Below are 11,521 nucleotides of genomic sequence, written 5' to 3'. Positions count from 1 at the left end.
GGGGAGGTGCGGTGGGGGGTGCTCACACCGCTCCCGCTCGCTGTCCTCTGGGGCGGAGCTCTGAGGATACATTAGGGGCGGGGCGGGGCCGGTGTTTGGGTGGGGAGGGCCCCTTCGGGCCTAGCTGGAGCGGCAGGGTAGGGTCTTCCAGAAGCCCCAGGGGGCCCCGCTTGGGGAGTGCGGCCGGCAGGCGTCTCACCTGTCTGGCTCCGTCCTGCCCTGCCTCTCCCCTTGTCGCAGGCGAAGTTCTTCTGTGCAGTTCAGGGGGAGCTGAATTGTTGCAACAGCATGGGTGCCCTGGAGATGCACCAGCGCCTGGAGCAGCTGAAGAGGAGCATGCACCGCGTGCACCTCTACTCCCAGGGTGAGGCCCAGCCTCTGCCAGGCTCCAGGAACCCAGCGGACCTGACGCGCGTTCCCTCGTCCCTGGTTCTGTGCTTGGCGGCGCCTTTTTTTTTTTTTTTTAATTTGGTGTTTATTTTTAAAGTTTTTATTGTGAAAATGAACATACACAAAACTGGTACCGGTCACCCTTCAGCTTCAGCAACTGTCTCCATCTTGCCAAGCTTGCTTCACTCTCACTTCCCCCCCTTCTTTTTTCTGGAGCATTCTGGGGGGAATCTCAGACATCATTGTGTTCCTGGATCCTTTAGAATGCTTTTTTATATATTAAAAAAAGACATTTTGTTATCACAATGTTACCCGGATATTATTGACAACAATTTCTTAATATCAGTTGATACTTGGTTTGGGTGTTAGGTCCTTTGAAGTTCCTTTTCACTAGGATGGCCATAAACTCCATGTCCACACTGGCACACTTGTGAGAGTGGAATGGAAGGGGGCCACACTAGTGACCACGAAGGGATGGTAAGTGAGGGATGGCCACATCTGTTGCAGTCCCTTTGAGGTGGGATGCCCTCACCTCACTCCCCCATGCCATCAACTTGAAGAACTGTGTTGTCCTTTGGGGCATTCCACTCTGGGTTTACATCTGTGGTTAGGGGCCACTGGTGCTGTCTGTCCTGTCCCCCTGCCTGCATTTCTTGGACAGTTGCTCTAAAGCCTTGATTAGAGTCGGGTTCAGTTCTTTCGGTGCGTTTGTCTTCAGTGATACGGTAGCTGGTGGCGGAGCAGCTCTCTCCGTTGTGTCAGGCGGCCCTGCTCACCTGGGGGTCCCACCGCCCATGCTGCTGCGTGTGAGTGCGCCACACCACCTTTTCATCCGCTGGGCCCACAGTATGTGTAGCTCTTACATGGCCTTACACTGGCCTCCTGAGGTAGTGTCCGTGCTATTAAACTCATTTTACTGCAGAGGACATAGAGGCCCAGAGTCACATAGTAAGCAGTGGAGTCTGGACTTGAACTCAGGTTTGGGTTGCTCTGGGGCCCGGGCTCTTAGCCTCCAGGTCAGTGCTCCCTGGTGGTGGTGATCATCGTTCTAGAAGAACCCTTTTAATAGGCTGTATGAGGCACTTGTTCATACCCACTTTGCTAGCGTCCAGTAGAAATAGACGCATTGAATATAGAAAGAAAACCTGAGGTGGAAAGAGGAGAGGGGGCAGGCCCCAGAGTCCTGCTACTCAAAGATTCTCTCCCTGAGCCCACTTCTGTAAGACCTCCTACAGAAGGGTTTCCTAACAGAGAAAGCAGCCTTTGCACACCCCCAGGATGGTAAACTCACCATCCAGGGCCTGGATACCCCATGAAGGTGCTGGCTGACTCAGGAGCTTTCCACAATGCTTGGGGTAGGTGGCAGCCTGACCTGCCTGGGATAAGCCCAGCCCTCCTTGGTGGTGATACTCTGCTACTTCCCCTGAAATTCTGGCCTTGAAGTCAGACAGTCGGGGTGTGGATCCTGTCTGGGAGCTTCCAGTTCTACTTGTAAGAGAGAGACAAAACTACCCTTTCTGCATGGGGGTAGTTGTGGGGTGGGTGAGATGGTGCGTGTTGGTGCCCCTCAGCGGTGGCTCTAGGCATTCTAACGTTGTGCCCTGTGGGGGAGGAACCTTGTGAAGAACCCACACCGTTGTTTGGCCTCCACTCTACCCTGTTCTGGCCATGGGGTAGGCACTCATTGGTCCCTTTTGTTACAGATGCCAAGAAGAAGAGAAGAAAGCCGAAACTGAAGAAACCAGAACCCATCCTCTTGCGAGACCGATCAACCTCCCCATGCCTGCCACCAACGTTGCTGCCACCTCCACCACTGCCGTCACCTGCCACCACCATGGCCTCCGTGGTGGCCCCATCACCCCCTGTCTACACTATGCCTAGGGTCTTTGGCCCCTTCCCTCCGCTGCCCAGCAAGTCGGTCAGTGAGCTCATCCCCCGTTCCACGTGGTCCTGGGAGGGGCAGGCTCTGCCCCTCTGCTCAGAACCACCCCAGCGGCTCTCCCGGGCCCACGGCAGTAACTGTCAGAACTTTGTTTTAAGTGGCAGAACACTATCTGGAGACAAAATCTTGGGTGGAATGTTGGTGGATTAAGCAGATAAAATGGGGTCTGCTCTGGTCGAAGGATTGGAGGCATGGAGTTTCACCTGGTTGGCCTCAGCTGAGCAAGGCAGCAGCCAAAACACGGGGCAGAATGCTCGGGTGCCCAAAGGACAGGTGGAGAACCGTGGCCACCCCCCAACATCTCCAGCCCCATGCCTGCTCCGCGTCATGGCTGGTGTTCTCCTTGCCACTCTCTAAGTGCCTGTGCAGTGCCTTCCTAACCGCCTGCTTCCCCTGTCCCCTGCTTATCCCGCACACTTGCCAGGCAGCCTCCCATCCTCCCTCAGTTCCCAGCCCCCATCCTGTCCCCATCCCCCTAACACCAAGCTTGAGGTGGGTGCTAAGGATGTCCTTGATGTATTTGTTGAATGAGTGATGGTCACATAGTTTCTCTAGTTCTTGTATAAGGTATTTTTCTTCCCAGTGAGGCCCCCAAGCTTGTCCTAAGATTTCCTTTGTTTCCTGCAGATGGAGAAGTTGGAGGTTGCAAGGTCAGAAGTGAAATTGAACTGGGCTGGCCTGTCATCGAACCCAAAGAGGTGGAAGGAATTGATTCTAGGCTCGGAGCAAATGAAAAGAGAGCATTTTAGGGAGCACGATGTGTGCCACGCTTGGTTCCCGTTTCCCCCACCTTGTTGTTAGTCCTCCCCACAACACTGAGAGGTTGTTATTGCCATTGTGTACGGGGACGGAGTCAAGGCTCAGAGATCTGCTCTGTGAACGGGAGTCCCTGTGGGAGGGCCTGCCGGGGAGGAGCCCAGAGCTGATGTTCCCCTCTCCGCCCTGTCTTGCAGACACATGGTTGATCTGACCCCCTTGGTCCTCAACCCTGGAGGCTTCCATTTCTCGTACCTGGCCGGAAACAGCGCGCACAAGCTCCATTGCCCTGGCTTCCCTTGGTAAGCATGCCTCTGAGCCTCTCGGGCAGGACATCGTCCTGGCTTACCTGGCTTGATGGCATTATGGCAGTGTGCACGAGGGCCAGAAAAATGTTCTGTATGATGGTCCTTTGCATTTTGTGAAAGGACCCTAATGTAATCGGGTGCTGGAAAAGTCACTCCCCCTGCCTAGTGTTTGTAAATGCTGAGAATTGGAAACAAGCAGCTCAGAGACCCACGAGAAAGGGAACAATCCCATCAACTGTGGGTGGCCCCTAAGGCTTATACACATGTATTTTGCAAAGCAGGGATTTACTGAATGTGTGGTTGGTTGGTTGGTTTTAATCACCTGTTTTTGCCCCTTAGGGTGGTAGTATTTCCCATGTCATCCGTGGAGTGTTATTTCAAAGTATGTATTTAGACTGGCTGCTTCATTGCATCAGATGACTTTTTTTTTTTTAATAGCTGTTTTTTAGAGTCTTAGATTCACAGCAAACTGAGAAAGAGCTGAGAGTTCCCACATGCCCCCTGCCCCTACGCAGGCACAGACTCCCCCGCTATCAACATCCCCCACCTTATAATTGATGAAGCTACGTTGACACGTCATTATCACCCAGAGTCCATATGTTTGCACTCACGCCTGGCATTGTCGATGTATGATGACAGATGTCCGCTATTACAGCGTCCTACAGCATAGTTTCATTGCCCTCAAAATCCTCCGCGCTCCAGCTCATCATCTCTCCCCCTCCCCTAACCCCTCACTACCCCTGCTCTTTTTACTGTCTCCGTAATTTTCCCTTTTCCAGGATATCGTATCTTGCAATCCTGCAGTAGGTAGCCATTCCAGATTGGCTTCTTTCACTTACGGTTCCTCCGTAATGTCTCTTCATGGCTGGCTAGTCCCTTCTTAGCGCTGAGTCACTGGGTGTGCTGTAGTTTATCCATCCGCCTACTGAAGGACATCTTGGTGGCTTCTAAGTTTTGGTGATTATGAATAAAGCTGCTGTAGACATCTACACGCAGGTTTGTGTGGACGTGAGTTTTCAGCTCTCTTACCGAGGAGCATGGTTGCTGGATCATAGGGTGGTGATGTGTTTAGTGTTAAAGAAACTACCAGCCTGGTTGTACCATCACGTAGTCCCACTAGCAACGAGCGTGCATGCAAGGGACTTCTTATGTTAGAAGCCTGCACAGTGCTGTAAAGATGATTCTGAATGTAGTTGATGGAAAGCTTATTCACGAAGACACCCACAGTGTAAGCAAACCTGGAAGAGTGTTTCTGGCTTCCTTAGTAATGAAAGACGCACACGTTAAGGTTGTTGGGATGTAGGTTCGTACCTATCCCAAAGCCCCGAGGAACGAGAATCCTGTGCTACCAAGGCTTTCGGAGGAGATTCATTTTTGCTGTGAAAACACTAGACATTGGCTTTGTCCCTTTAAAAATTCTTTTATTGAGATAATTTGCATAGCATCGTATGAATTCGCCCATTTAAAGTGCCCACTGTAGTGGCCTCTTATGTATTCACATTTGTGCAACGTTTCCATCATGTCAAAAAGAAGAGAGTGAAAAGATAACCCATAGAATGGGAGGAAATATTTGTAAATCAACAACAAAAAACCCGTTCCAGGAAAGGGGCAACGGGCTTGAATAGACATTTCTCCAAAGACTTACAAATGGCCAGTAAACACAGGAAAAGATGCCCCATGTCGTGAGACGTCAGGGAAATGCAGATGGCCACCACGGTGAAATGCCACGTCGCGCCCGCTAGGACGGCTGTCATCATGAAGGCAGACAATGACAAGTGTTGACGAGCCTGTGGGGAAACTGGAACTCTAGCGTGTGGCTGGTGGGAATGTAAAATGGTGCAGCCACCGTAGCAAAAAAGCACGGTGGTTCCCCAAAATGTTAAACACAGGATTACCATATGACCCGGTGATCCCACTCCCAGGCATGTGCCTGAAGGAATTGAAGTAGAGACCCCAACAGGTGCTTGCTCATGAATATTCATAGCACCAGTATCACAGTGGCCAAAAGGAGAAGACAACCCCAGTGTATCCAAGATGAGCAAAATGCGACCTAGCCACATCCTAGAATGTTGAAACAAGTGGAAGAAGCCAGCATGAAAGGACAGATTATTGTGTGGTTCCTGTTACATGGGAGATCTAGAATAGGCAGAGTCCCTAAAACAAAGTAGATGAGAGGTTACCAGGGACTGGGAGAAGGAAGTGAGCTGTTGCTCAATTGGTACAGTTTCTGTTCGGGGTGTTGAAAAAGTTCTGGAAATAGAGAGTGGTGGTGGCCACAGGACATTGTAAATGTACCTCATGCCACTGAATTGTACACAGGAATGGTTACAATGGTTAATTTTATGTATATTTTACTACGATTAAAAAAAAAAAGAGACCCTAGCACCAATTAGCTGTCACCCCCAGTTCCTCCATCCCCCAGCCCTAGGCAGCCATTAACCTCCTTTCTCTGTGGATTTGCCTGTTCTGGACATTTCACATAAATGAAACCGTACGATAACATGGTCTTTCGTGACTGGCTTCTTTCATTTAGCAGAACGTTTGCAAGGTTCGTCCATGTCATAGCACGTGTTACTACTTAATTTCCTGATTGTTTGTTTTAATTGGCAGAATAATTCATATTTGTTTTTTTTTTAAGATTTTATTTATTTGACAGACAGCCAGCGAGAGAGGGAACACAAGCAGGGGGAGTGGGAGAGGAAGAAGCAGGCTCCCAGCAGAGAAGCCTGATGCGGGGCTCCATCCCAGAATGCCGGGATCACGCCCTGAGCTGAAGGCAGACACTTAACGACTGCGCCACGCAGGCGCCCCTATTTATTTATTTTTAAAGATTTTATTTATTTTGGAGCGAGAGCAAGTGCGTGCATGTGAGCTTTGGTTGGGGGGAGAGAGAGGGAGAGGGAGAATCTCAAGCAGACTCTGTATTGAGCAAGGAGCCCGCCCCAGGGCTCGATCTCACAACACTGAGATCACGACCTGAGCCGAAACCAAGAGTCGGATGCTTAACTGACTGACCCACCCAGGCGCCCCTCGAATAATTTATTTTATTTTTTATTTAAAAAAAATTGATCTAAATTTGAGTTAGCATACGAATTTCCTGTTTTTTAAATTTCTTTTTTAAGACTTAAATTTTTTTAGAGCAGTTTCAGGTTCACAGCAAAATTGATAGGAAAGTACAGGGTCCCCATACAGCCCCTGCCCCCCCACGGGCACAGGCTCCCTCATCGTCAGCACGCCCTCCAGAGCGGTGCGTGTGTTCACAGCCCCTGAGCCTGCCCTGGCACATCGCAGTCACACGGAAGTCCACGGGCTACGTCAGGGCTCCCCTTGGGAGCGTACATTCTATGGGTTGACTTTCTTCTTACGGTGGAATGGTATTGCATTGTTATGGATACACCGCACTTGCTCCATCTATTCATGAGTTGATGGACATTTGGGTCGTTTCCCTTTTTTGCTCTTGTGAATACTGTTAGGAACATTTGTGGCCAAGGGTCTGTGAAGACATAGTTTTCAGTTTTCTGGGGTATACCCTTAAGTGTGGAATTGCTGGGCTATGTGGTAAGTCTGTATCTTGAAGAACTGCCAAAGACGCAAGTCCCTTATCAGACATAGGATCTGCAAAACTTTCCTCCCACTATGTGGATTGTCTTCTCACTTTCTCAGTGGTGTCTTTTGAAGCACGAAAGTATAAGGTTAGTCCTTTTGAAAGGCAGTTTACCAAAACATCAGGAGCCATAGATGTCTTGGAATGCTTTGCTCTGGTCTTGTCTTTTTTCTTTTCTTTTCTCTTCTTTCTTTTCCTTCCTCCTTTCCTTTCCTTTCCTTTCCTTTCCTTTCCTTTCCTTTCCTTTCCTTCCCCTTTCTTTTCCTTTCTTTCTTTTTCTTTCTTTCTTTCTTCCTTTCTTTCTTTCTTTCTTTCTTTCGTTCGTTCGTTCTTTCGATTTTATTTATTTGAGAGAGAGAGCACAAGCAGGGGGAGTGGCAGAGGGAAAAGGAGAAGCAGACTCCCCGCTGAGCAGCAAGCCCAACGTGGGGCTCGATCCCAAGACCCCGGGATCATGACCTGAGCCGAAGGCAGACACTTAACCAACTGAGCCACCCAGGCGCCCTTGCTCTGGTCTTTTCAGTCCTGGAAACTGGCCCCAAGGAGATGATTAAGGTAAAGAAAAAAGCAATGGTGTATAGAAATGTTTAGGGCAGTGTCATGTAAAAGGAGAAAAACTGGAAACAGCATAAGCGTGCATTCGCCTACTGATGGCATATTATGCAGACATAAAATTATAAACATGATTCTATACATTTGTAGATCCATGTAGATTCATGATCTGTAGATTTGTGAGTTTATGTCTAAGTGGAAGCAGTAGGCTAGCCAATCAGAAGGAGGTGGGATGAAGGGAGAGGAAGCTGACTGACTGCTGGGTGACAGAGAAGGGGTTGTCAGCAAACACATGTGCAGTGTTGTCAGGAAGCAAAATGTAAAAATCAGGTGTTGGCATCACCAGATCCTCACAGAATTGTGGGGCCCCGCACCGGGGCTGGACCACCATCAGAGTGTTGCTGTCGGGATACCTTCTAGCTTTTTCTAGGCATAGTTTTATGAAGGTGTGATTCAATTAGACAGTGTCATTTTCTTATGTTGCCTTTGTCACTTATCATTAAGGCCGTGGGGGCTGGTCCACTTCTTGACGGTCTTTCGAAGAGGAGCTTCGTTGGCTGCATAATCAAGACCCTGTGTGGGTAGTGCCGTCACTTCACTCCACCGGCTGCCGCCACGAGCACATGCGCTGCTTCTACTTGTCTTTTCCACCAGGGTAGTTAGTGCTGGGGTTGAGGTCTTGAGTGCTAAGCTGTTCCTGAATTTCAGATGAATTTCCTAAGTGGAATTATAAGGGAAATGGTATGAACAGTTTTCAAAAAGACTCTTTTTTCAGATTCTGAAACAATATGTATTTGCTGTAGACAATTTGAAAGCCACACACCAAGGAGAAGAAAAGCCGTACCAAATCCCTCTTGGTCCCACTGCCAGAAATAACCAGCACTAGCATGTATTTGTCTCTGCCCTGTGGGGATACATGTTGATACACATATGGTCTGTTACCTAATAGGGAGTGTCCTGTTAGGCAGTTTTGTAGCCAGCTCTGGAATGTGTTTCTTCTCATGTCCTTAGAAATATACTTAAATTCACCAATAATAAGAGATGCAAAGTGCTCCGTTGTATGGATGGGATATTTCCTCAGTCATTCTTGCTCGTTGAAACATTGCACTGATGGGGACAATTTTAGGCTCTTGTTATGTGTTGCTTTCTGAGTGAGCTGTGTTCTCATGATGCTATCGTCAAAAATGGGTTATTTTTAATTGGCTTTAAACAGTTTACAAAAGCAGGATATGTTCTTTTTTTTTTTTTTAAAGATTTTATTTATTTGACAGGCACAGTGAAAGAGGGAACACAAGCAGGGGTAGAGGGAGAGGGAGAACCAGGCTTCCTGCTGAGCAGGGAGCCCGATGTGGGGCTCGATCCCAGGACCCTGGGATCATGACCTGAGCTGAAGGCATACGCTTAACAACTGAGCCACCCAGACAGCCCAAAAGTAGGACATGTTCTATGGGAAAAAGTTCACAATAGAGAAATGAACACATAAATATAAGAGGCCCCTGCTGCTAAGAGTCCCACTGCTAAGAGTTTTGTGTGTACCCTTCTAACACACACACACACACACACACACACACACACACACACAAATACACTGGTTAATTTTGTAACCAGAGCAGGACCATATTGCATGTACTTCCCAGCAACTTGCTTTTTTTCACTACTGTACCATTGGGGCATCTTTTTTTGCTGGGATATACAGACTACCTCAGTCCTCCAACAGCTGCAGAGCAGTCTGCCACATGGCATCCATGGTTCCTTTAGCCATTCCCTGAGGAATGTTTAGGTTGTTTCCAGGTTTTCACAATCACAAACATTGCTGTGATGAACAGCCTGGAACAACCATCTGTGGGAGAGAGTTCTGGAAGTAGAAATGTCTTGAGAGCCATCCCACAGCCTGAAGTTTTGTCATGTGTACTTCTGATGGCTCTTTGTGCCAGTATCTCACCTCATGGACATGTCTTGGCTGTCTCCTGCACAGGACCTCGGCTTGTAGTGGCTCCCCCAATACCGAGGAGACGCCACTCCCTCCTGTGAAGGCCTCCATCTTCACCCCGCCTGTCTTGCTCAAGTTCCAGCCTGTGCCAAGACCCAAAGATGACTCTGAGAACAACCCTAGCAGCACAGAGTCTGTGCCCCACAAGAGGGGCACATAACCTCTTCTCTACAGACCATGGCTAGAGGAATGAATAAAGTTCCCATGGAGGTGCCTTACTTGTGATGGGCTCCCTAGAGGCTGTACAATCCAATCCTGTGGGCATCCTCCAGTCAGAAGAGGTGGTCAGGGTAGTGCAAGCCTGAGGCCCCCTTGGCCTGAGCCTGCATACAGTAATTGGTCAGGTCAGTGCTACTGTGAAGTCCCCTTGCTTGCACTCTAACATGGGAATTCAGCCACGGTATTTTTAAAAAAGATTTTATTTATTTGAGAGACAGAGATAGCAAGAGAAAGCATGAGTGGGGAGGAATGGAAGAAGCAGGCTCCCCACAGAGCAGGGATCCCGATGTGGGGCTTGATCCCAGGACCCTGAGATCATGACCTGAACTGAAGGCAGACGCTTTCCTGACAGCCACCCAGGCACCCCAGCCACAGCGCTTTGAAAGAGAAATGAGTGATGAGACAGTGCTGCCCTTCCCTACAGTGACTCTGTGGCCCCTTTGGGCCTCGCTTGACCCCACTGAGTTGCAAATCTACCATTTTTTCCTACACTTGGCCCCTAAACTCAAGCCTTATCTGGGTGTGGGTTTAGAAACAATGATCTGTTTCCTCCCTGGAGGGAAACAAGCTGGTATGTTAGTTTCCAACTTGGCACCTCCCTAAGAAATTTCAGAAACACTACTACTGTCTCACACACCAACCTGCATGTGATATGTGAGTCCTCACAAAATGCTTGGTGACTGCAGGACATAGCAGATACTCACTGAGCCCTGTGTATGCCCCACACCTTGCTTGGGACTGGAGATAATAAACCAGGTGGTTGGGGTCCCTGCCCTTAAGGAGCTTACATCCTATCCTCCTATGTGTGTGTGTGTGTGTGTGTAACCAGCGCATAGATCTAATTAATAACAGGGTTATAAGTTGTGGTAAGTCCTGTGTGAGCTGAGTTGGACATGTGTGCAGTGGGCTGTTAGGGTAGGCATCTCTGAGGAGATGACCTTTATATTGAAAACTAGAAAATGAGAAGGAGGCAGCCATGAGATGAGAAAGGGCAAGGACAACTGGCTTTGGGTGACTGGCTAGTGGTACGGTTGAGGAGTAGTGGGTAGAGGGGGGATGGATAATTCTGTTTTGACCAGACATGTTAAAATCGAGATCAGTGGTACCTAGGTAGAGGTCAGGAATCTGGAGTGTTGGCCGTTTAATAATGAGAGTCAAGGGATACAAGTGGTATTTAAAACCACGAGTGGGGGCAAGATCACCCAGTGCTTGGGTGTAGATGGAGACCCAGGGCTTAGGCTGGGGCACACGAACATAGTGATCTGGTAGAGGGAAGGGTCCTTAAGAAAGGGGAAGAGTGAGGGCTTTGGACTTTCGGGCTTAAAGGTCATTTGCCCCTAATTTGCCCAGGAGAGGGGCCTGGAGGCAGTGGGGACTGAATGGGAGGAGAACGGGCACACAGCGAACGTGGACGTGGCTTTGGAGGCGTCTGCCGCAGAAGGAAACACATATGAGCTGGAGGCTGGTGGGACTTATGGTGCCAGGCAGACTTTTTTAAAGACCTGAGAACCCAGGTGAAACCAGGGCAGGCTTGAGCAGGGACGGCACCTAGCCAGGGCTGGATGGTTTTGCGAAAAGTCCAGAGAGAGCATCCCCCACCCTCTCGAGAAAGTGGGGCTTCGAAGTAGAAGCCCCTGGGCCCCGCCAGCGCCTAATCCGTACAGGGAACTCTCCCCAGGAACCCTAGGACCGGGCTGTACCTGCTGGGCATGCGCACTTCGCACCTGGCGCCGCCGTTCCCTCTCGCCTCGCGCCGGCTT

General features: G+C 49.4%; 1 protein-coding gene and 1 long non-coding RNA gene across 2 annotated transcripts; one reads left to right on the top strand and one right to left on the bottom strand.

The window, feature by feature from the left end:
- Positions 1–246: 246 nt before the first annotated feature.
- LOC130542435 (histone-lysine N-methyltransferase SETD1B-like) lies at positions 247–9,877 on the top strand. The gene is made up of 5 exons (XM_057305759.1): positions 247–364; positions 2,094–2,308; positions 2,960–3,030; positions 3,286–3,390; positions 9,528–9,877. Exons 1-5 carry the CDS (start codon positions 289–291, stop codon positions 9,700–9,702), a joined length of 642 nt encoding a protein of 213 aa, XP_057161742.1. The 5' UTR covers positions 247–288; the 3' UTR covers positions 9,703–9,877.
- LOC130542436 (uncharacterized) lies at positions 6,018–11,517 on the bottom strand. Its single transcript, XR_008956986.1, has 2 exons — positions 11,462–11,517; positions 6,018–8,269 (listed from the first exon to the last, which is right to left on the bottom strand). It is a non-coding gene; the product is annotated as an uncharacterized LOC130542436 (long non-coding RNA).
- Between the last annotated feature and the right edge of the window lie 4 nt (positions 11,518–11,521).

This window comes from Ursus arctos, unplaced genomic scaffold (genome assembly GCF_023065955.2).
Source record: "Ursus arctos isolate Adak ecotype North America unplaced genomic scaffold, UrsArc2.0 scaffold_34, whole genome shotgun sequence".
NCBI lineage: Eukaryota > Metazoa > Chordata > Mammalia > Carnivora > Ursidae > Ursus > Ursus arctos.
Note: the sequence above shows the minus strand (reverse complement) of the source record. Positions and strands in the feature narration are given on the sequence as shown.